The sequence below is a fragment of the Lacerta agilis genome, chromosome 15 (assembly GCF_009819535.1).
Source record: "Lacerta agilis isolate rLacAgi1 chromosome 15, rLacAgi1.pri, whole genome shotgun sequence".
NCBI classification, from domain to species: Eukaryota; Metazoa; Chordata; class Lepidosauria; order Squamata; family Lacertidae; genus Lacerta; species Lacerta agilis.
This window is the reverse complement of record NC_046326.1, coordinates 23,601,932-23,625,472: the sequence shown is the minus strand read 5'-3', so window position 1 is coordinate 23,625,472 and position 23,541 is coordinate 23,601,932. Positions and strand designations below refer to the sequence as shown.

The 23,541-nt window shown below is 47.5% G+C and overlaps 2 protein-coding genes across 3 annotated transcripts; one reads left to right on the top strand and one right to left on the bottom strand.

Moving 5' to 3' along the window:
* Positions 1-1,598: 1,598 nt before the first annotated feature.
* On the bottom strand, positions 1,599-8,827 carry THYN1 (thymocyte nuclear protein 1). Of its 2 annotated transcripts, none has more exons than XM_033172408.1 (7): positions 8,777-8,827; positions 7,082-7,305; positions 5,308-5,376; positions 4,278-4,370; positions 3,755-3,850; positions 2,260-2,410; positions 1,599-1,690 (listed from the first exon to the last, which is right to left on the bottom strand). In XM_033172408.1, exons 1-7 carry the CDS (start codon positions 8,817-8,819, stop codon positions 1,647-1,649), a joined length of 720 nt encoding a protein of 239 aa, XP_033028299.1. In that variant the 5' UTR covers positions 8,820-8,827; the 3' UTR covers positions 1,599-1,646. The 2 variants fall into 2 exon arrangements, with proteins under 2 accessions (XP_033028299.1, XP_033028298.1); XM_033172407.1 differs by having other exon boundaries at positions 1,599-1,685.
* Positions 8,828-10,290: 1,463 nt separating this feature from the next.
* On the top strand, positions 10,291-21,755 carry ACAD8 (acyl-CoA dehydrogenase family member 8). The gene is made up of 11 exons (XM_033172092.1): positions 10,291-10,447; positions 12,025-12,125; positions 13,233-13,402; positions 13,500-13,609; positions 14,402-14,478; positions 15,828-15,965; positions 16,984-17,119; positions 17,231-17,328; positions 18,282-18,434; positions 19,797-19,899; positions 20,905-21,755. Exons 1-11 carry the CDS (start codon positions 10,348-10,350, stop codon positions 20,955-20,957), a joined length of 1,239 nt encoding a protein of 412 aa, XP_033027983.1. The 5' UTR covers positions 10,291-10,347; the 3' UTR covers positions 20,958-21,755.
* The last annotated feature ends 1,786 nt before the right edge of the window (positions 21,756-23,541 follow it).

Genomic DNA, 23,541 nt, shown 5'->3' with positions numbered 1-23,541 from the left:
GTTTCTCCTCTAGAGTAGGGTCCATACCCATTTTGCACCTAGCCATCCCTGGAAAAAGCCATGTTTTAACGTTCATCTCCAGTGTGAGACACCAGAGAAGGGAAAAAATCCCAAGCAAAGAGCACCCACGAGGATCTGACTGCCCTGCTCTGGCAGGGGTGGGTGGGTGGGTGGGGAATCCACAGGTACTGAATTAAGCTGGGCAACTTGTAAATTTAAGCCTCTGCATTGTTTACATGTTTCTTAATTCATTGTCTTTTAAATGGTTGTATTTTTAAATGATGAGAGGTTCTCCCAATTAAAAAAGAAGCCATTCTAGGCTTTCAAAGATTGAGTGTCGAGCTGTTTTTCTTGGGTCGTGTGGTATTTTTATTCATCTAAAAATGATTTTTAAAAAACCACCAAAGTGGGGTGGGAGAGTACAATAAATCCAAGGTTTCCCGAGAGTCTCCATTTTCAGCCTTGCACCCATGCCTGTGGGGAGTAGGTAATTAGGGGGAGGATAAAAAAAGTACTCTGCATATACTCAGAGGCATTCCAGATGTTATGGAGTTGCAGCTCAGGGCTTTGGAATCCAGTTACACTTAACTTAGGGTTCTATCCAATACTAGTCTTTACGTTAGCTGGATGTGACCTTTAGCCTGTGCTTTATATGTCTGGCCGTTTGTTCTTCCCTTTGAAAATAGCACAGTGAAGTGTCTTCATCTTGCAAAAAGGTCGCTGGCCCAAAGATCATCCACAGAGGTGCTACTCAAAGGCCCATGATTAAGCTCCAGGTTGGCAGTCACAAAAGAAAGTCCTCGCCGTGTTCCACCCACTGTCAAGAACCAACCTGATTAGCTAAGGGTCCATCGGCACTTTTACCTTTAAAACATGACTGAAGCCCATTCTTTCCCCTCAAAGAATTCTGGGTGCCGTAGTTTAGAGCTCTCAAGAGTTAACAGTTCCCAGCAACCCTTAAACTACAGTGCCCAGAATGCTTTGAGGGAAAGAATGAGCCTTAAAGGCACGGTGCATACCCAGCCCCATGCCCTGCAACAGGTTCTGCAAGCCCAGGCATAGGCAAACTCCAGCCCTCCAGATGTTTGGGGCTACAATTCCCACCATCCCTGACCACTGGTCCTGTTAGCTAGGGATGATGGGAATTGTAGTCCCAAACATCTGGAGGGCCGGAATTTGCCTATGCCTGTGCTAGCCACATCACATGTGTTCTACACCTGTTAAGACCTCTTTATTTGGCCAGGTGCCTGGCTGGTGCTGAATCATGTCCCCTTTTTAGTTTAAGGTGCAGATTCTCATCCCAGTGACTGCACCTAGCTATCAGCTCTTGACTGTACCAACTATGGAATTTTTGTATGCCTAAGCCACTTCAAGGGTTCTTGTGAGGGCCAAATGGCTGGGAGTTAATTTTTAAAAAAAACTAGGTAAAAATAGGCACACATATATTTAAAAAATGTCATTTAAAGCAAACAAAACAGAAGGCCGCAGATAACAAATGCAGCTATAGCCAGGGCTTTGGTGGTTTTCGAAGTTTACCTCTCCAACCAGTTAAAAAAGCACACCATTGTCCGGGAGCAAACGGGGTTGGGTTTGGTTTCTTTTTGCAGCAGCAGCTCAGCCAAAGCGATAGCAATTCGGTGCATCTCTCAGGGCTTTTCCTCTTCCAGGCTCAAAATGAATGCAAACTGCTCTTTAAAAGAAAACGGAAAAGGGTGTGAATAAGGCAGGGGTAGCCATCCTGGTGCCTTCCAGATGTTGGACTCCACCAGCCGCACATTGCAGGGGGTGGGGTGGGGAGATGAAGTTCAGCAGCATCTGGAGGCACCTGGGACAAGGGAAGCCTTTTGCCAAGGACACGGCCCCACCTGTTTGACTGTGACACTTCTGAGTCCCAGGTTGCCGGAAGCTGCAAAAGGGGAGCGTGCTCCTGTGTTTGGGTCCTGCCTTGGGGCATCAGGTTGGCCAATGTGAGAACAGGATGCTGGACTAGATGGGCCACTGGCCTGATCCGGCACAGCTGCTCTTATGCTCTCCCCAAGATGGGGGAACCCGACAAGTTAAAATGCAGGTAAAGCTAAGGTGGAGTACGAATTAAGCATTCCTGCATCTTTAGCCTCCAAGGGCTGAATGGCTGGGCAGCCTGATTTGGGTTGTTGTTGTTGTTATTGTTTTGGTTGGCAGGATAGGGAAGAGTTGCCATCCCTTGCATCGAGTGATGCTTTGAAGGTGAACATCTAGCAAACCAGCAAACAGTCTTACCATCCGTCAGGGGCTGGACCGAGAGCCTCTGCCTGGTGAAGAGAGCCGCATCTTTCATGGGCCCTCCGGAGATTTTGTGCGCCTGGTGGTGAAGTTTCAGCTCGGCCAGAGGGATGAACCGCTTGGTCATTCGCATAAACTGGACATCCACCTGCGAGCACAAAGGAAGGAGCATCCATCAGGGAAGGGAGTCGGACCTTGGGGTCTGCAACTTTCGCTCTTCTACCTGCAGAATTGCAGCTGGCAAGATTGTGATCTCTGGCATCGTGAGGCACTCGCAAGAAGATTCTGCCTCCCCTTTGCCGGCTGCGCAGAGCAGTTACTTATGCAGAAGCGAGTGAAGAGTCACTAACATTGTGAATGAGAGAAGCTCAGAGAGAAATGGAAGGATTTGTCTCTGCACCTTGCCATGTGATGTGAAATATTAAGCGGAATGAGTAGGAGTAGAAGACTGCTGGAAAGTTCCCTCTTTTGGAAGAAAAGCATCCATTAATTAATGCTTTAGAAAAGGAGGCCGGTAGTATTTATCATCTGCGAGATATACTTAGCTGCGAGACTTACTGCAATGGAAGGAGATTTATTTTCAGCCTTGCAAATAAACCCACAAGTTTGTAATGCACCATTTGCCTTGTTTACAAGCCCACTTATACAAAAAAACAACTCATTTGTGGCTGTTTTAAACAGGAACAAAAGGAGCACTATTTGTCCCACTTCCATCTTTGACATCAGGGATGGGGAACCATTGGGCCCCTCAGGGTCAAATGTGACCACTGGCCTGATCCAGCACAGCTCCATATGAGGCCCCTGAGGACTCTCCCCAGGCTAAACCTCCCTGACGCTGTTCCACAGCATCCTCAAATGATTTTGCCAGGCTGGAATGTGTCCTTGGACTGCCTCTCGCTAGCCTGGATGGAGAATACAGATATGCGGCGCCGGGGTGCAAAGATCTGCCTGCCCACCCCCGCACCCCCCGTTACCCAGAGTTGTAAACCTTTTTTTGGGCGCTGATACCACACTTATCTCTGCTCAGGAAAAGAAGGCAGGAAACATAAGGAGCCCAGCGCAACAAACTAGTCCAAGGCGTCGAAAGCTGAGCGAAGCCAGGCACCTCGTGGTGTAAGCAGCATGTGCTGGGCAGGCCTCTCCATGACCCTACGCCAATCACTGGCTCGCTTGCCCCCAAACTCATTGCAGCAGAAGAGCCCGCCATGGCGCTCTGAGTGACAGGCGGGCTCTTCCCCGGACTCTCAACCTGGCGCCCCTGAAAGCCCAGCGCCCCACACCCCTGGCGCCTATGGTTAAGATGGCCCTGTGTGCTGTGTGTAGAAACCTCTGACTGCTGCATGGCTGGTGTGCAGGAGGGAGAGTCAAGTCTGTTGCTCTGCCAAAGAATTTCCCTAACCCTGGTGGTATATGGAGTGACAAGATCGGAGCCAGCCATGCCTAACTGGAGCCGATCCTTGAAAAGCCAGTTGCCAAGCGACAGCAATCTTACCATGAACCATTTGGGTTTCTCTTTGGTGCTGGAAGCATCGTAGTGAGGATCTTTCTTTTCAAACTGGGTGTGATCGGGATACGCCTCCTTCACTATCTAGAATTCGGGAGAGGAGCACAACCAGAACATGACTTGCAAACTGAGAGTAGCTGCGGAGTAGACACTTCCCTGAGACAGCTGTCAGCATTTGTGACTTGACACATCCAAATGTGTGACCCACTCAACTGAAAAATACTGCAATTTGAGGCAATTTGCCAGCTGTATGTTCCGTATCAGAACTTCCATCTCTCCTCTGAAACAACAGGATTTAGGCCCCAACGAGCTGGAAGACCACCTCCTTCCCTGCAGACCCTCTTGGGTGTTAAGAACTGCGCACATTGTACACTGAAGATGCATTTCTCTTTGACACCTAAGATATATGTCTATTTTCGGGAGCCACCCCTATTCCTGAGACTAATTTGTTTTAAATGGGTTTTAATATTGTTATTTCACACAGTTGTGAACCACCCCTGGTACCTCTCACCTTGATGATGCCAGCAATCCCGGGCTCTTTACAGTTGCTGTGGTAGAAGAAGGCTTTCTGGCCAGCTTTCATATCCTTCAGGAAATTCCGTGCCTGCCAAAACAGAAGAGCAGGGACCAGCTTATTCACACCACCAGACAGAGGGGCTACAGATAATCCGTGTCCCCTTGCAGGTAATTTGCACTATAGCCAGCATTCCTCAGATTTTTGAGGAAAGGATATGAAGTAAACAGGGGACTTCAGTTCAGTTATATTAAACCATGGATTGTGCTAACCCTTATTTAGAACTCGATACATGGAGCCAAAACTCACAGACAGGCAAACCATAGTTTTAGAACGATATGATGGCTTTCCTTTTCCACAGGTTCTCCTCAGCACCCTAGTCTCCGGGGAATTGGCAAAGCAAGAGGTGGACTGTGATCTGTCAGTTCAAACATTGTGCCAAACCATAGTTAGAGCCAACAATGGATAACAAACCATAGTTTCCAGTTCTGGTTTGCTAGCTGATTATAAACCATTACTCATCAATCCAGATGTCATGCTGACCCAGAGAAGAGGAACCGTTTTCAGCCCAAAGGCCACATTCTCTTCTGGGAAACCTTCCAGGGGTCACATGCCAGTGATGGGTGCAGCCAGAGGCAAGAGTGGGCAGAGCAAAATATGTGGATTTTTCCTTTATTTGCTTGACTAGTTTTGGCACACTCATCTTTCCCATCCAGGCAAGCATGGAACATCACCAGAGTTCAAAAACACATCCCGGCCCAGGCTCATTCTCATCAATGCTAGAAACTATGGTTTGAATTTGCAACTCAACTAGTCTTAAATATCAACAGCAGAGGCAAAAATAAAAAGTGGAAATGGAGAGCATATCTCTGTTCTCCCATTGTAAGCTTTGATTGGAAGGCAAGTTGATTAGAATCCACGCAATATCACATCCATCCAGGATAGCTATTTGCTGCTCAGAAACCCATTTTTTTGTGTGAGAATAAATTTATTGATCAACGCCATTGCTACAGTTGACTTTACTTACCTGGTAATTCCTGACTCCGTCCCAGCATGCTGTCTGATTGGGTTGAGCTTTTAAATCTTCAATGCCAAACTGGATAATAAAATAAAATAAACATACATTACCCCAAATGCCTAATTGTGCCTTTAAAAAAAAAGTTCACCATTTCATTTATTACTGGCAGCCTCATTCGTACCTGGTGTTGCTTGGGAATTCTAAGAACAACCCCCCCCCTCCAAAAAAAAAAAAGATCTGTGCAGTTTTGAAAGGTTTGGTCTGCCCAAAGTGAGGCACGAGGGGCTTGGGGTGATTTCTGGGGGTGGATGAGATATAAAGGAAGGGGAGGTTGGTCAGGTGTGAGGGAGGAGTAAAGAAAGGGGTTGGTGGGTTTGGTGAGCAGAGCGTGCAGATGGAGCAGCCCCTCAGGGAGGGAGAGACAGACAGTCAGAGAGACAGAGAGCGAATCTGTAATACACTAGGCAAGATATTTTGGTTTTAATATACAGCTTTTATTATGGGAAAAGTTATGGAAAGAAGATTTAAAATTTACCGCTTACTATAGGAACCCGGGCGGCGCTGTGGTGTAAACCACTGAGCCTCTTGGGCTTGCCAATCAGAAGCAGAGCTGTCAACTTTCCCTTTTTTTGCAATGGGAAACGGTGCTGGAATAAAGGAATTTCTCGCAAAAAAAGGGAAAGTTGACAGCTATCCGAGAAGGTCAGTGGTTTGAATCCCTGCGACGGGGTGAGCTCCTGTTGCTCGGTCCCAGCTCCTGCCAACCTAGCAGTTCAAAAGTATACCAGTGCGAGTAGATAAATAGGTATCGCCCTGGTAGTAAGGTAAACGGTGTTTCCGTGTGCTGCTCTGGTCTCGCCAGAAGCAGCTTAGTCATGCTGGCCACATGACCCGGAAAAACTGTCTGCAGACAAATGTCAGCTCCCTCAGCCTGTAAAGCAAGATGAGCACCGCAACCCCAGAATTGTCTGCAACTGTACTTAACTGTCAGGGGTCCTTTACCTTTTATACACTGAAATAAAATTATATGAAAATGATGTACCATTGGTATTTAACACCTAGTAAATTAGCAAGAATGTATAGAACTGCTTTAAATGTGTGTTGGAAATGCTAGGCACCTTTTACTATATGTGGGGTGGTAAAAGAGTTCTGGGAAATGATATATAATGAATTTTTAAAAAAATGTTTAAGATAACTTTTTTTTAAAAAAAACAAAACCCCAGAAGGTTTGTTAGGAAGTGTAGGTGTGGAATTACCAAAAGAGAATAAAAGACTATTTATGTACATGACAACAGCAGCAGCACGGATGCTCTTAGCCCAGAGATGTAAAGAAAATAAAATCCTGACCAGAGAAGAATGGCAGACCAAGTTGATGAACTATGCTGAAATGGCAAAAATGACGCGAAAGATCAGAAATCAGGAAGACCTGGTTTTTAGTAAGGACTGGAATAATTTTATAATATATCTTAGAGACCACTGTAAGCAGTTGATATCATTAGCAGGAATACAGTAACACTTGTAAAGTAACATGAAATTTAGATACCGGTACTCTGGATATATAATAGATAGATTACAGTAAAAGATGCAGGAATAAATTTTAAAAATGGAACCCAGGGAGGGAGGGTGGTCCAAATGTTCGAGAGAACCTTTTGTTTTTATTTTATTTTATTTGGGATTGTTACGTTTGTTGTGTATAATTACTATGTAAAACTATTATTGATAATAATAAAAGAGAGCGTGAGAGCGAAATGCACACGTCTCCCATAGAAGATGGCTTGCTTACCTTCACATCTACACCCTTCTCAAACCTGCTCTCGGGTTCAGATTTCATTAGCCAATGGGTGTGGGCTCTCTTGTTTCCGTCCTGCTCAGCACGGGCTTCTACCACTGAGGTTTCCGCAACATTTCCGGTTGCAAGGCTTTTCATCTCGACTCTCTGCGATCTGGGTCTCCTGCTCTCCCCCTGCAGCTCACATCTGGCCTCTTTAAAAGCAGGTTCTTTTGGAGCTTGAAGGATCCAAAGAATTCATAGGGCATACCATGGGTATTTGGAAGATGAATTTTAAAAGGACACGAAAGTGGGAAGGGGAGGAAAGAATAATGTCAGCTTGGTGGGTTTCAGCTAATCTATTTAAAGAAGTAGTTACAGGTAGGTAGCCGTGTTGGTCTGCCATAGTCAAAACAAAATAAAATTAAAAATTCCTTCCAGTAGCACCTTAGAGACCAACTAAATTTGTTCTTGGTATGAGCTTTCGTGTGCATGCACACAAAAGCTCATACCAAGAACAAACTTAGTTGGTCTCTAAGGTGCTACTGGAAGGAATTATTAATTTATTTTATTTTGTTTTGACTATTTAAAGAAGTCACTTTGGAAAATGATTCATAAGTAACTGGGAGGAAATGGATGCACAATGTCCATCTCTAGATATTGTGGTTTGCCTGCTGGAGGCTTCTGCTGATCTCTCCTGTTGTTTGTGCTCAGACACAGCACATTTACATTTACCAGCAGCTGCTTGCTTGATACTTGCTAGACTCATTTGTCATTGGCTGTGCTGCTGTGAGGTCATGAAATACATATGAACATTCCAAATGCTCAGGGCAGGGGTTTTAGCAGCAAGTGAAGAGGAAGGGCCCTATAGCTCAGTGGTAGACCATCTGCCTTGTGTGCAGAAGGTTCCAGGTTTAGTCCCCAGCATCTCCAAGTAGGGCTGAGAGAGACCCCTGGCCTGAAACCCAAGAGAGCCACTGCCAGTCAGTGTAGGCAATACTGAGCTTGACGGACCAATGGTCAGGCTTGGTATAAGGCGGCAGCTTATAAGGGAGGGGCTGCATGCAGATGGTCCCAGGCTCAATCTCTGTTTTTTCCCAAGTATGTATGGAAGAGAGACATTTTCCTCCTCCTGACTCACAGTGCTAGTGAAACAGGGTGCTAGAGAGGGAGAGATCTATCCATTGCTTCTCCTCTGTAAGCTGCTAGCACCTAGTAAACTTGCTTGGCAGGCTAGTAACTTTGCAGCCTTATTTGCAAGGCTGCTGGATCAGACAGGCGAGAGGGTGTTCTGGGGAGAAAGAGACCAGGGATGAGTGAAACCAGGCACATTGGGCAGGAGAGGAGTCAGAGAAATAGGCCAGCTATCAAATCCATCATTTAATGGGGGAGGGGACACTTGTGGCCGTCTCCGTGTTGCTGGACTACAACTCCCATCAGCCAACACAGCTGATGGTCAGGAATAATGGAAGTTGTAGTCCTGCAACCTGTGGTGGGTCACAGGTTCCATATTCCTGATATAAATATTTAGCTACAGGTGCTGAGTAGCTCACATTTCAACATCCCTTAGTGTGTATATAACTTAAAAAAGAGCAGCACACTGAAGATGCAGCCTAAACCGGCTCTTTATCACTAGTGGTTTTTTTTTTTTTTTTTGGTAAGTAAACTGAACTCTGGATAATATTAGTTAAGCCTGACTCCCACACTGACCTGTCAAGGCTGCTCGGCCTCTTTTCTTCCCTTTCGGAGGCATTTCTCCAGCTGTCTAGAGAAGAAGGGAGGAAGAATCTTAAGAGAAAGCAAAGCAGGAAATACTTTCTTTCTGCGTCAATAGCTCAGTCGGTAAAGCATGAGACTCTTAATCTTAGGGCCATGGGGTTGAGCCCCACATTGGGCAAAGGATTCCTGCATTACATGGGGTCGGACTAGATGACCCTCATGGTCCCTTTCAACTCTACAATTGTATGATTCATTATATGAAGCACAACAAGAGAGGTAAGACTTGGGGAAAGACTGGAGCTTAGTGACAGAGCCTCTCTGCTATGCACGCAGGAGGTTCCAGGTCCAGTCCCTGACATTTCCAAGTAGGGCTGGGAAGGTTCCATGCCTGAAATTCTGGAGAGCTGCTGCCAGTCAGTGTAGACCAGGGGTAAGCAACCTAAGCCCCTTCTCAATCTGGTGTGTGGACGGTCTGGGAATCAGCGTGTTTTTACATGAGTAGAATGTGTCCTTTTATTTAAAATGCATCTCTGGGTTATTTGTGGGGCATAGGAATTCGTTATTTTTTTCCACCACATGGTCTTAGGGACGGTGGACCGGCCCATGGCTAAAAACAGTTGCTGACCCCTGGTGTAGACAATACTGAGCTACATGAATTAGTGGTCTGGTTGAGTATAAGGCAGCTTCTTATGTCTTTTTCGATTTGATTGGCAGTGCCTCCATCACTCCAGGACTTGGTAAGGGGGGGGGGTCAAGGCTCAGATCCCAGTTCTGCTATCAAAAGGCCACTCTTTATCTCAGCCCACTGGTCTTCAAGTGGTGGGTCACGGTTGCAAAAGGAGCATTACCACCATGAAAATACATGGCAAATGATTAAGAAACGGTTCCCCGCGTGCATGCTTGGGCTACAAGTGGGTCCTCCTGGGTCTGAAAAGGTTGAAGATACCTAGCCTAACCTACCTCGCAGGGGTGTTGTTGAGTATTAAATCAGGGAGGCAGAGAGAACAATGAGCGCTGCTTTTTGCTCCCAAAAAGGTAAGAGAGAGTTATACATGTATTAAATAAAAGCCCATCAAAAGTTAAAGACTATAGGGACGGAATAGCACCCAACTGTACCTCTAAAATTGGTGCCGTGGTGGCACAGCTATGCGACTGTCCAACTTTCTTCCCTCTTAATAGCGTCCTTTCTGTCTCTCCAGCTTTATAAATTGGCGCGCCTGATTGCAACAACAACAACAAATCAGAAACGCTTCCGCTGCTAAACGCCTGTTTAGTTTGGAGGTTAAATACTCGTTTTGCTAAACCGCAGCTATGCCTTTAAGACCGGCCCCTTGCTTTGCAGCCAATCAGAGAACTAACAGCTGAAGAACACTGAGGAAGCCCAGAACCCCAGAAGCCCGGGCAAGCCCTTTGCAATGACTTCTGGGGATTGTAGTCTCCTTGGGTAGGAGCCAGAAAGAAAAGTAACGGCAGCTTGTGGAGCTGAGAACAACAATTCCCATAATGCAGAGCGGCCACCAGGACCTCTTTCACCTGCCCGGGAGACTTAGGTGGTGCTGGCCATGGCTTGGAGAGTCTGCTGCAGGCTGGGGGCCCAACTGAGGAGACTTCCTGGACGGAGGCACGCATGGGGGCGCCGAGACATCGCCTCCTGCATAGACCGTAAGATTAAGGGGAGACAACCTAACAGTCTGCTGCTTCGGGTTAGGGACAGTCCTCTGGGGGAAGAGCGGAGTTCATCTGTTAGTTGGGGGGCGGGGGAGCAAATAGCCGGACTCCCTTGCCTTTAGCGGAGGTGTGGCAGGCAGAGATCCAACAGGTTGCGTTGGCCACCGCGTGGTAATGTACCGGGAGGAAGACACCACCGGTTGAACTCCTGCCAACTATTCTGCTACAGCAGTTGGTTCTTTTTTTTGCACGGAGATGCGCTGTTTGTCGGAGGGGAGGTTGCTTGCCGTTCTCAGCACGGGGATGTGCTGTTTGGGTCATGCTTCATCTGTTGGGCTTCTGTCTGCAATGACGCTATTAAGAAGGATTCTTGCTGGAGAGGGAGGTTGGTTCTGGCTTTCCAAATACTGTTGGGCAGCAACTCCCAATTGATCCCAGTCAGCATGGCCACCTGGAGATGCCACTGGGGATTGAATCTAGTACCCTCTGCATGCAAAGCAGATGCTCTGGCAGTGAGCTGCGGCTTTCCCGTTTGTTCCTCATGTGCTGAGCACCATCAGACCAGCCAGATGCATGTCCCAGTTAGCAACAAGGGTGGAGCTGAACCTGGCCTGATTTTGCAATGCCTTAAACATTCCTAAAATCTCATATAACTTTGAGTGTGCTCCTTAGGTATATTATTATTATTATTATTATTAGTTCTCCTTTCCCTCAACCGTTGCCTGTTTGCCGCTCTCTCAGCAGGATGCCTCAGTGGGAGAGATGAGAAGCAGGATTCATTCCATCAGCTCTATGAGGCCATTCCAGTTATTCATTATAAGAACCGTCACTTAATTTTTAACAATTGGAATCCCCCCCGCCACTTTTTCCTTCTGCGTGGCGGCTTTTGAATTGCAAGCCTGCATGCAGAAAACTTGTCTGGTTTTAGCTGATTATGTGCAAGCTGCTCCAGAAGCAAAGCAGGAATGCTCCAGATAAATAATGTTGTGAGTTGGGCCGTATTCCCGATTCCCCTTCTAATTCCTGGACCTGGCAAGGATTCAGTTGCTGGAGTAGTCAGGCAAGTTTCTTGGCGAGATAGTGGCCTACCTAAGTATGTCATTGAGGTAACCACGGAAGCAGCTCTGGGCCAGAGGGAAAATGGGTGCCCCCATCCCTTAACTGGCTGTTGAGAAGGACAGGAGCTAAAATAGAGTGTGTGAGAGCTAGAATCTAGAAGCAGGCTGGGCTGTTGAGAGTCAGAGCCATGCCTGATTTCTGTTTAAATCAAAAGCTATGGCCAAGGCAAGAGCAAGACCTCCTTGGGGTGTTAGTGGTGTGATTCTCTCCATCGTAGGCTCAGCTTGTGTATATGTGTAAATAAACCATATATCATAAAGACACCACAGTCTCCACTGTCCCTAAACCCTGGGTCGGCGCCTAGAACCTCACACTACTCAGAGATTGGGTGGCATGCAGCAAAAAATATTACTTTCATTAAGCCTAAAGTGACCTATATATTGGAGGACCTCTTCCTCCTTTTTTTCCTTGTCTCTGCCTTGAAAGCTTCTCCCCTTTCTTCTGCCTCCCAGCCACAGTGGGTTTGACCGAGGAGCAGAAGGAGTTCCAAAAAGTGGCCTTTGACTTTGCTGCCAAAGAGATGACCCCCCACATGGCTGAGTGGGATGAAAAGGTGAGAAATCCACTAGGCGCGTAGATACGAGATCTGACGGCAATGCTTAAGTGCCCTACCTAGAGAGCAGGTGGGGAAAGCCTGCCGCTGTTTGCTATTGCTGATTGGTTCGTTTGCTTGGGGCTGCTCGCTTCTGCTACTCACTAGCAAACATAAAATGTTAAAGGTGACCTTTCCTGGCTTCCAAGTGGTAGCACCTGTTTACCCACTGGTAAATTACCCTATGCTTTGAAAGGCAGCTCAGCGGAGGTTTTAATATGTATGCATCAGGTTTTACCACTTCAAATCCATGCAGTGTTCCCTCCACATTTGTAAGGAGTAATTCCTTTTGTGTGGCAGCACCTGGAACTTTGGAACTCCCTGTCAATTGACATTAGGCAAGCACCATCATTATATCATTTTAGAAACCTGCTGAAAACATCTGTTTTGGTGGGTCTGTCTGGACAAAATTATCTGTTCCTCAATTTATTTTGGATGCGTGTGGTTTTTAAGAAGTTTATAACAGTTTAAAAATGTTGGCATAGAGTCGGAAAGGACCCCGAGGGCCATCTAGTCCAACACCGTGCAATGCAGGAATCTCAACTAAAGCACCCAGGACAGATGGCCATCCAACCTTAGTTCAACAACCTCCAATGAAGGAGAGTCCACTACCTTCCGAAGGGAGTCCAGTCCACTGTCGAACAGCTCTTAGCCTCAGAAAGTTCTTCCTAATGTTTAGCTGGAATCTCTCCTTTCCTGTAACTTGAAACCATTGGTATCTGAAGAAGTGTGCATGCACACGAAAGCTCATACCAAGAACAAACTCAGTTGGTCTCTAAGGTGCTACTGGAAAGAATTTTCTATTTTGTTGAAACCATTGGTTTAGGTCATCCCGGTTCAGAGTTCCATCCTCCATGTGGCAGCCCTTTAGATATTTGAAGAAGGCTCTCGTAGCTCATCTCAAGCATCAGTTATTCTAGCAAGCCAATATTGTGGTGGGTGAGTGAGTGAGGGGTGTTCACCTGCTGCTTCAAAGAAATAGTTGTCCTTGAGAAAAGGCAGAGAAGGGGGGAAACAAAACCTCAAGATTTGTCAAAAACCCAAATGAAGAACCGTTTCCCTTCACAGGAAATATTCCCCGTGGAGACAATGCGGAAAGCAGCTCAGCTGGGGTTCGGTGGGATCTACGTGCAGCCAGATGTGGGAGGGTCTGGATTGTCCCGGCTCGACACCTCCATCATCTTCGAGGCTCTGTCGACGGGCTGTGTCAGTACGACAGCTTATATCAGCATCCACAAGTGAGTAATGGGCGGCAGAAGTGCTTGGTCAGGAAGGCCACCTTAAGGCAGGGGGTCTGCATCGTGACCCCTTTTCTTGTGGTTGTCGCTGCTGCAGCATGTGCAATTGGATGATCGACACCTTTGGGACAGAGGAACAGAGGCACAAGTTCTGCCCATCGCTTTGCAGCATGGAAAAGCTTTCCTCCTACTGTCTGACTGAGCCAGGTGAGGGAGACTTGTTCATTTAGTTAAAGTTTTTCATCAAATTATATTTTATTGATTTCCGTGGGAAAGCAACAGCAGCAATGAAGAAACAGGTAAGTTCCCCCCCCCCAATATAGAAGAAGAAGAAGAAGAAGAAGAAGAAGAAGAAGAAGAAAGCAGTTGAAAAACTATTGAGGATATCCAAAGTAGATGAAATTAAGAGTCCAAATGGCAGAGGGCAGAAGCCACTTCAGACTGTGTTCTATAGTTCCATTGCAGATGGAAGATGAGGACCTCTCCATGAATGTGTCCAAGTCATTCAAAGCAAGCTAGTTACTGAATCCTGCGGCAGTGAGTTCCATAGTTGAACTATGCATAGTACGAAAAAGTACTTTTTAATTTTTTATTATATCAGTAAAAAATATTCCAGTATTCAACTTCCCTGGATGCCAACGAGTTCTAGTGTTATGAGAGATGGAGAAAAGCTTTTCTCCATCTACTCTCTCCATGCCATGGTTAATTTTATAAACCTCTATCATGCCACCTCTTTCTTGCTTTTTATCTAAAAGGTCCCGAACACTGCAGCCTTTCTTCACGGTGGGTGGGTGGGTGGGTGGGATGTCACTCCATTCCCTTGCTCATTTTGGGTGTCCTTTTCTGAACCTTTTCCGGCTCTACAATATCCCTGTTGATCTGAGGTGATGAAGGCCACCCTGTGAGCACCCCAAAAATTGGAACCCGGGCCTCTCTTGTCTTCATTGCTCTTTTAACTGTATCTCGGTTGCAATTGTCTGCCTCTTCTTTCCCAAACAGGAAGTGGAAGTGATGCGGCTTCCCTGCTAACTTCAGCCCGGAAGAAAGGGGACACTTACATTCTGAACGGCTCCAAGGTACCAGGAGTCTTCCTCTTTGACACCCACTCTTCATCTTCGCCTCAACGAACCCTCCAAAATATTCTGCTTCTCGTGCAGAACTAACTACCTCCCCCTCCTTAGGCTATTTTGGTGCTCCAAGCAGTCATTGCTGCAGATTTCCAGAATGCAATATTTTCTCCCTTCCGCAGTCCCTGCTCCCCCCCCCCCCATGCCTTCTGCCCATGAATTATTTGGTTCTGAAGATTGCTTTGGGAATTCCACTTGTGTTTCTTACAGCTATCTGGCTTAAGAAAGCTTTGAAAAGGGAAGTGGATAAATTTGCAGTGTGTTAGATCAGGTGATGGTTATCCCCGCATTTCAGGGGCAGTCTTGTCTCCAGATGTGTGCTGTGGGCTAGCCGTCTGATACCTGCTGGTGCCCACAAACAACAAAGCAGGGGACCCACTGCTGAGCCCCCCAGGCTCCTGCTCAGGGTTTCCCAAACTTGGGTCTCCAGCTTATTTTGAACTACAACTGCAAACATCTCTGGCCACCGGTCCTGCTAGCTAGGGATGATGGGAGTTGTAGTCCAAAAACAGCTAGAGACCCAAGTTTGGGAAACCCTGCGCTTGCTGCTTTGCAGCTGTCTCTCCCCCCCGCAATTCCCTTCTCTTCTCCACATGCGCAGATATTGATCAGATTCAGAGATGCTGCTCCCCTTGCTTTTCACTCTCCTTCAGGTTGGTTGTGAGGATTGGGCCTGGAGGAAAAGGCCAGGAGTGTCAGTGTCAAAGAAGGGCCTGCTCCCTGGGAGCATCTCACCCCATTCCCTCCAACATTTCTCCAATGAAAACAGGGATGTCGTAGGGAAAAGCGTGACATTCTGGGATCAAATCAGAAACCGGGACAGCTTCTGTAAATCCGGGACTGTCCCTGGAAAATAAGGACTCTTGGAGATTGTGTGTGGGATCAAACCAGGGACCTTTGGCATGCCAAACAGGTGGATACCATCCCGCTACATCCTTTCCCCACAAACAGTGGGAGAGGGCTGGTGTCCGCACCCCTGTTTGTGGCCTTCCTCAAAGCATCTCCCTGTGTGCTGCTGGAGGCAGGGTACTGGGCGCCTGATCCAGTGGGGCCCTTCTTGGCTCCATGTTGCCACTCTGCACTCCCTCTTTATCCTCCCTCGTTTCATCTTAATCTTCTCCCCTCTCCTTTGTTCTCACTCCAGCCCTTCTCTCCTTCCTGGACCTTGCATGGCCTTGGATGCACAGGCCCCCAGGGGCAACTTCTCTGCTTCTTGAGGTTGCCTGGGCTGTGGTAGACTTTCCCTCCCTCCCTCCCCTCCCCTTTCTCTTGAGCCATCCTTTTTCTCGTCTCCCTAGGCCTTCATTAGCGGTGGCGGCGACACAGACCTGTACGTGGTGATGTGCCGGACGGGAGGGCCAGGCCCCAAAGGAATCTCGTGCCTGGTTCTGGAGAAGGGGACTCCCGGCTTGAGTTTTGGCAAAAAGGAGAAAAAGGTAAGCAGGTCGGGGGGGGGGCGAGGAGACACTCTTGGCTTTTGGGGTGCATGCTGCGTTCAGATTAAAAATATGCCGCTTTTTGCCACTGTGGGAACTTGGTTAAGTGGCCAGCCAGTATATTTTACTATATCCTATTTATACATCATCAGAAAGAAAAATTATCAAAACAGTTTTAAGCAATAAAAACATAAAACCATAAAAAGTAAAAAACAAACACCAACAAACCATTGTGGAAGGATGGTGTTCTTTTTAAAAAAAATATTATTATTATTATTATTGTTATTATTATTTATTATAATGTGTAGTGCTTTTTTCTAAAAAAAATGTTTAGGGGTATTCTCATTTTGACTCAAGAAAATCACCATTTTATAGTTGGAATGGGGAAAAATAAATACAGTAAATAGACAAAAGTATAGAAATTCACAAAATGTTTAGGGGTATGCGTACCTCTGCGTCGTCGTCCGTCCCCCCCCCCCCCCGAAAAAAAGCACTGAAAATGTGTATACTGTCCCATTCCCGTAGATCTCAGGGCAGTTCACAACATAAAAATACAGTATTAAAAAAACACAAAATACATGATAAAAGTAAAAACAGAAAGAACACAAAAATTCCCCCTCCCACATCGCATTTAGAAGCGCGTCGGATGACAGTCCTGGTTGAAGAGGAATGTTTTTGCCTGATGCCTAAAGGTGTATAATGAAGGTTCCAGCCGAACCTCCCTGGGGAGAGCATTCCACAAATGTGGAGCCACTACAGAAAAGGCCCCTTCTTGTGTTGCCGACCTCTGGACCTCTTGTGGAGGTGGCACACGAGAAAGGGCTTCAGAGGATGATTGCAGTTTTCAGGTTGGTTCCTGGGCCCAGCAGAACAGAAATGTTTTCAGCTGGTGTCTAAAGGTTGGCAGAGAAGGCACCTCGCTGAATCTCTAGTGGCAGAGTGTTCCACAGGACTGGGCTTAAGACACAGCAGTGGCATCGGAGCAAAAAAGGCTCTCCTGTTTTCCCCTCCCCTGCAGATGGGCTGGAACTCCCAGCCGACCCGCGCCGTGATATTTGAGGACTGTGCCGTTCCGGTCGCCAACCGGCTGGGAGAGGAAGGGACGGGCTTCAACATTGCCATGAAGGGCTTGAATGGAGGGAGGATTAACATTGGTAAGAGCGGAAGGGAAAGTGGGGGGTTTGGGCCGCCCACGAGGGGCAGGGGAAGACGGGACACCAGGGTTCCCGTGCATAATGGAGTCTCCTTTCCCTTTCCTCCTGCAGCCTCTTGCTCTCTAGGTGCCGCCCATGCCTCAGTCCTTTTGGCTCGGGACCACCTTAACGTCCGCAAGCAGTTCGGGGAGCTGCTGGCTAGCAATCAGGTGACTTCATCTCGCGACAGCCTGTCGCTCCTCAAACGAGAGCTGCAGCTCAGTGGTTAGAGCCTCTGCCTTGCACACAGAAGGTTCCCGGTTCAACCCCCAGCAGCTCCAGGTTGGGTTGGGAGTGATTCCACGCCTCCTGTGGCACTCAGGACAGAAGCTAAGGCCACAGTCACACCATCCATTCAAAGCACAATGATATCCCTAGAATCGTAGAGTCGGAAGGGATCCCCAAAGGTCCTCTAGTCCAATGCTCTAATACTGCCCACCGCTGTCCCTGCGTGGTCTCAAACTGGCAACTTTCTGGTTAACCCTGACCCATTGCGCCTCAGATCATGGCTTCCCCCAAAGAATTATGGGAGCTGTAGTTCGTTAAGAGTGCCAAGAGCTGCTGAGAGGTCCTTATTCCCTTCACAGAGCTACAATGCCCAGAGTGGTTTAACAAATCAATCCCTCCTCCCCGGGAACTCTGGAAATTGTAGGTCTGGGAGGGGAATAGGGGATTCCCCCCCCCCAACTCTCATCACCTTTGACAAACTCCAGCTCCCATAATTCTTTGCAAGAAGCACCGATTATTTAACGCGGTATCACAGTGCTTCATGATGTGAATGTGGCCTGCGCGTGATCCAGCGAGGAGGGACGTAATAAGGCGCTGCCAACCGTGAACCCCACTGAGCATGACACCATCTGCACACTGACCGGCAGCCCCTCTCTGTGGTGGCTTCCACACAGAAGCTTCTGTTCCCAGCCTTACCTGCACACGTGGGGTACTGAACTTGGGTCCTTCTGTATGCAAGCATTTGGCTCCCTCCTTTGGACAGGCCCCCTCGCTCCCTGGTTAGGGAGAGATGTGGGGAAGGGGGCAGCATCCCAGCAGCAGGAGAAGCGGGGCCGCTTGCTGGGTTGGTCCTCTGGGCACGCCTTCACCCGTTTCGCTGCTTCTCTTTTGGCAGTACCTCCAGTTCCGGCTGGCTGAGATGGCAACCCGCTTGGTGGCTTCCCGGCTCATGGTGCGAAACGCGGCGCAGGCACTGCAGGAAGGGCGTGAGGATGCCGTGGCACTCTGCTCCATGGCCAAACTCTTTGCCACGGATGAATGCTTTGCGGTAGGCAAATCTCCCAAACAAACAAACATGCATGTTTACTGCAGTTGCAAAGGAGGCGCTTTCTGATTCTTCAAACGTTAAAGGCTTCTTCCTTGGTATTTAAAAGACACCATCTCAGGAAATGATCGAGAAGTGGTAACTCAAAGGTAACGATCCCAAGAAATTGGGAAAAGACCTCCATTGCATTTGCTGCTGCAGCAGCTCGCCCACTTTCTCTTGAGCAAGGCTGCCCAAAGCGCTCACTGGTGCTGCTGCTGTTCACCGCAGCTACTGTTGCAAGGAAGCAGCAGCAGCAGCTGGGAAACAAGCACAAGGAATGGCAATTTGCAGACTGCTGCTCCTGTTATCCCAGAAAGCAGAGCAGGAGGAGAAACAGAAGCCAAATCTATAGATCTGACTATTCAAGTCGAGGGAAGGTTTGTCGTTTAGTGGTTAACCCACTCAACCACTAGGTGGCAGTGTTGTATTTTAATCCAGGCTTCTGTGAGTCTTTGTTTAAAGGCTATTGTGTCTGCTTTCTCTCTGCTTTCGTTTTTTTTTAAGACTGGTGCTTAAACTCAATTATTTATTGTCCCTGTTCTACTTTGCTGCTGCTGCTGCTATTATTATTATTATTATTATTATTATTATTATTATTATTATTATTTTTACATTTATATCCCAGCTTTCCCCCAAGGAGCTAAAGGTAGTGTGCATAGTCCTCCCCAATTTATCCTCACAACAACAACCCTGTGAGGTAGGTTGGGCTGAGAGCGAGCGACTAGCCCAGGGTCACCCAGTGAGCTACATGGCTGAGTGGGGATTAGAACCCTGGTCTCCCACATCCTACTGTCCAGCATTCTAACCACTACACCCCACTGCCCCAGGCAAGGTCCTTTCCTTTTGGGGACAAAGATGGGGAACCTATTTCATCCTGAGGGCAGCCCAGCAGTGGCAGGTGTGGCCAAACCATCCATATACACTAGTTCTTCTCCCAGCAATTAGGCTTGAAGAAAAGCATCCTACTGGTGCAATAAAAGGCCTTATTCAGTTGTGGCACAGGCGGGGTGAGTTTTTTAGGGGGTGGGAATGCAACAAATGGGGACTAGAGGGTTAATTTTCCCACTCCAGCTATAGTAAACACACCACTCCAAAAAAAAAAAAAAAAAAAAACAGTCCCCTGGGCTTGGAGAAGAGACACCTGTCTGCTCATATAGAAGGGTTGTGCCCCCCCCCTCCGCAAAAGTGGGACAGAATCAGCAGAGCACTGTAGACCGGATGGGGAGGTCCCAGGGGCCACATTTGGCTTGTGGGCTGGCTCATTTCCTCCCCCAGCCCTCCCGGCTCTGGGGCTCGACTCTTACTTGATTCCGTCTTGCGCAGATCTGCAACCAAGCCCTGCAGATGCACGGGGGCTACGGGTACCTGAAGGATTACGCAGTGCAGCAGTTTGTACGAGACATCCGTGTGCACCAGATTTTGGAAGGTGAGTCGTGTGGGGTGCTGCCCTGCAGCCTTGGCTGCTGCCTGCCTCATTCCGGTGACTGCATGCAGAAGGAACCTGCTTCAGTCCCTGGCATCTCCAGGTAGGCCTGAGATGGTTCCCCCTTGAAGCCCTGGAGAGCTGCTGTCAGCCAATGTAGTGTATGTCAACCTTGGGTTACCCAGATGGGACTACAATTCTCATCATCCTTGACCAGTGGCGAGACTGGCTGGGGATTATGGGAGTTGTAGTCCAGCAGCAGGGTGAAGAACACAGGTGCAGACAACACGGATCAGTGGTCTGAACTCGGTGTAAGACACCTTCCTATGTCCCTAGATTCCTATGTTGATGGTTCACTGCAGCCCCTGCTCTCCAGTTTTCCGTTTACGTTGAGTCCCACATTAATGTTCATTAACAGCTAAGCTACGATGAGCTAATTGCATAATGGCTTCACCAATGTCTCTCACTTGAACTGGTCGGCCACATCTGATGGTGTGACCTGTGGGAACTTGGTCCCAAGTTAACAAATGCCTAGGAAAACTTCTGCTTTTTAAAATTAACATAGGGAAGATAGGAAGCTGCCTGATAGGAAGTCAGGCCATTGGTCCATCTAGCTCAGTACTATCTACACTGACTGGCAGCACCTCTGCAAGATTTCAGGCAGGGAGATCCCCAGGAAATGCCACTGGAGATTAAACCTGGGACCTTCCGCACGCAAAGGGCATGCTCTACTCCTGAACTACATCCCTTTCCGTGGGTAGGATAATGCAATCATAAGCAGGTAGTGCGTGCATACTTTCAACCTTTGCATCCATGAGGACTATAAACTTGCTTGCTTTATCTATGGAAGGAAGAAAACTGGGGTTCTTAGAATTCCCCCTCTGCATCTAGATTCCCAGCACTTACAGTGCATGCACCAAATACACACAGTTCTGTGATTTGCTAACAAATACCTCTCTCTCTCTCTGTCCATCTGTCTCTCTTTCATCTGGTTTTGCTGGCCATAAGGCACTAACGAAGTGATGAGGATGATCGTGGCCAGGAATTTGCTACAGGCATAGTGTCAGGAGCTGGTCTTCAGACTCTTGCTTTGCTGGATACGGATTTGAAACGAGGAGAGTTCGGAGGAGAGTTTTCTTTTTCACCACCACCCGCCGATCTCTGCCCTGATGAGCACGGCTCAAAACCCACCATGTGGCAGTCGGTGCCTGGCAAGAAAGGCCACAAGGATGGTGAATGCAGAGCCTTTGCCCCTGAAAGACCATCTACAGTCCCGTTTCTCTGCTCCTCCAAAAGAAATGCAGCACTGGCCGAAACTGAACAGCCTGCATCCTCTCCAGCATTTCAAGTTAGCTCCCAATTCTTGAAGGCGGGAGCTACAGTCTTTCGATGGGCTTTGATACCAGAGCCTTGCAATGCGGGTGGGCAAAAGGAAGAGAAAATCCGTTCTGGGTTTTGCACAGGTTGGGGGAAAGGGATAATCTTGTTACATCCTTATTTCCTGGAGATTACACTTTTTCCCCAGGGGAAAACCACAAAGGCCTTTTAAGCTTTTCCTTCAAGACACAGGTCCTCTTTTTTTAGGTCAAGTTGGCAGGTGAGGAAGAGATCTATCCTCTCTTACTATACCAGGGGTGGCTAAATCCAGATGTTTCTGACACCTCCCATCAGCACCGGAGTCAGCATAGCCATTGGTCAGGGATGATGGAAGTTGTAATTCTGCAATATCTGGAAAGCCACAATTTAGCCCCTTCTGTAGTAAACCCAAAGGAGAGGAAACCTGCAGCTTTCCATAGCTCTCATGATTCCTGGCCATGCTTGCTAGAGCTGATGGAAGTCGGAGTTGGTAGTCCTGCAGGACCCCCCCCCCCCCCCGTCTATTAAACCTCACGGCAACCCCCTTGATTTCCACAAAAGCTCGCTCTGTCTCCCACCATCGTTTAGATGGTGCTAATCCTCTTCACCATCAGATCATTTTGTCTGCAGCAGGAAAGCCTTTTGACACACAACAGGGTCTCAATCTGGCAATTTCCAGCGGGCCAATAGCACAAAGAGTGTCGAGAGTGCTGATCCGGGTCATTTTCTTTTACTACTCCATGCTGGAATCAATAAATTGCTGTTTCTAAGTTGGTTTGCATTGTCATTTCTCCCCTTATTTTTTTTGGTTACGAACACAATCCTGCTGATGTGCCTTTTGCTGCTTTCCCCTGTGCCTCCGCCTTAAGAGAGCGTTGCAAGGCTGGAAGATTGACGTGGTGTTGGGAAGGAAGCTGGGATGAGAGGCCACCTTGCATTAGGTTTCTCAATGCCATCGGAAGGACCTGTGCAGGCAAGTTCCCTCCACCAATTGACTGCTTATGCATCATCAAAAAAGAGGACAGATCCGCATTTGCTTATATATAGGTGACAATTTAGAAACAACCACCATAATTTAAACATTCATTCATTTATTTTTGCATTCATATGTCCCCCCCCTTTTTCTCCAAGGAGGTCAGGGTGGTATACATGGTTCTCCCCCACCCTTCATTTAATCCCCACAGCAACCCTGCGAGGTATGAGTGACTGGCCCAAAGTCACCCAGTGAGCTTCATGGCCGAGTGGGGATTTGAGCCCTGATCTCCCAGGTCCTAGTCTGACATTCTGGTCACATTCACACCGTACATGTTAAAGAGCTATGATACCACTTTAAACAGCCATGGCTCTTCCCCCCCCCCCCCGAATTATGGGAAGTGTAGCTGTGGGCTTTCTGATGTAAGAGTGTGCAGGGCCAGTGTGTGAATGCCAGCCAAAATCTGAGCAAAAGGAGGGGCTCAAACCTGTTCCTCCTACCCCTCTCTTTTTTCTAAAAAGCTTTTAAAAAGTGTGTGTGTGTATATATATATATATGTGTAGGTATGTATATGTGTGTGTGTGTGTGTGTATCTTTTTAAAAGAAGATAATATACAAACAGATCAACAAAATGTAAGCAGCATGGCATATTGGCTTTATCCTGGTTACGTCAAACTGCCGATATTCCTTTGCATAATTATATTACAAAGGAACAAGGAATTAGGCTTCTCTTTCATCTCCTTCATAAGAGTTGCAAGGTATCCACAAGGCTCATCTAGTCTAACCTCCTGCAATGCAGGAATGTGTTTGTTGCTGGGAAAGCGAGATACAAACATAGAACCAAACCAAAACCATTGTTTGCTGCTATTTATTGGTCGTGTGTCTCGCGCAGGAGTGTCCCGAAGCGACTTAAGGATGGCGGCTGCCAGTCATGTTCCTTATCAGCTATATGTGCAATAAAACACTGCCAAATGGTATAAAATGTGACCTTTGCCTTTTGATTCTGTAGGGTCTGCATCTGGTTAGTTAATCTCCCTGTTAAAGTGACCTAGATTTTCAGGTACAAACATTCCGGCATCTTACTGTCCAGATCATTCCAGTGTCTTCCAACTGACAGTTGGGGCACTGCAAAAAATAAAAATAAAGAAATCCCCCCAACTTACTTATGGGAAACACCTTTCCCTGGAAGTGGGTCCATCAGTGGGTCTCTGGTTTGTGTCATAAGCCTATGCCTTGAATATTTTCAGGACCTAAAAATCTCCCTGCTCTGTCTTCATTTCTGGAATGGCCTTCTTAGGACAGCACCATTGCATTCC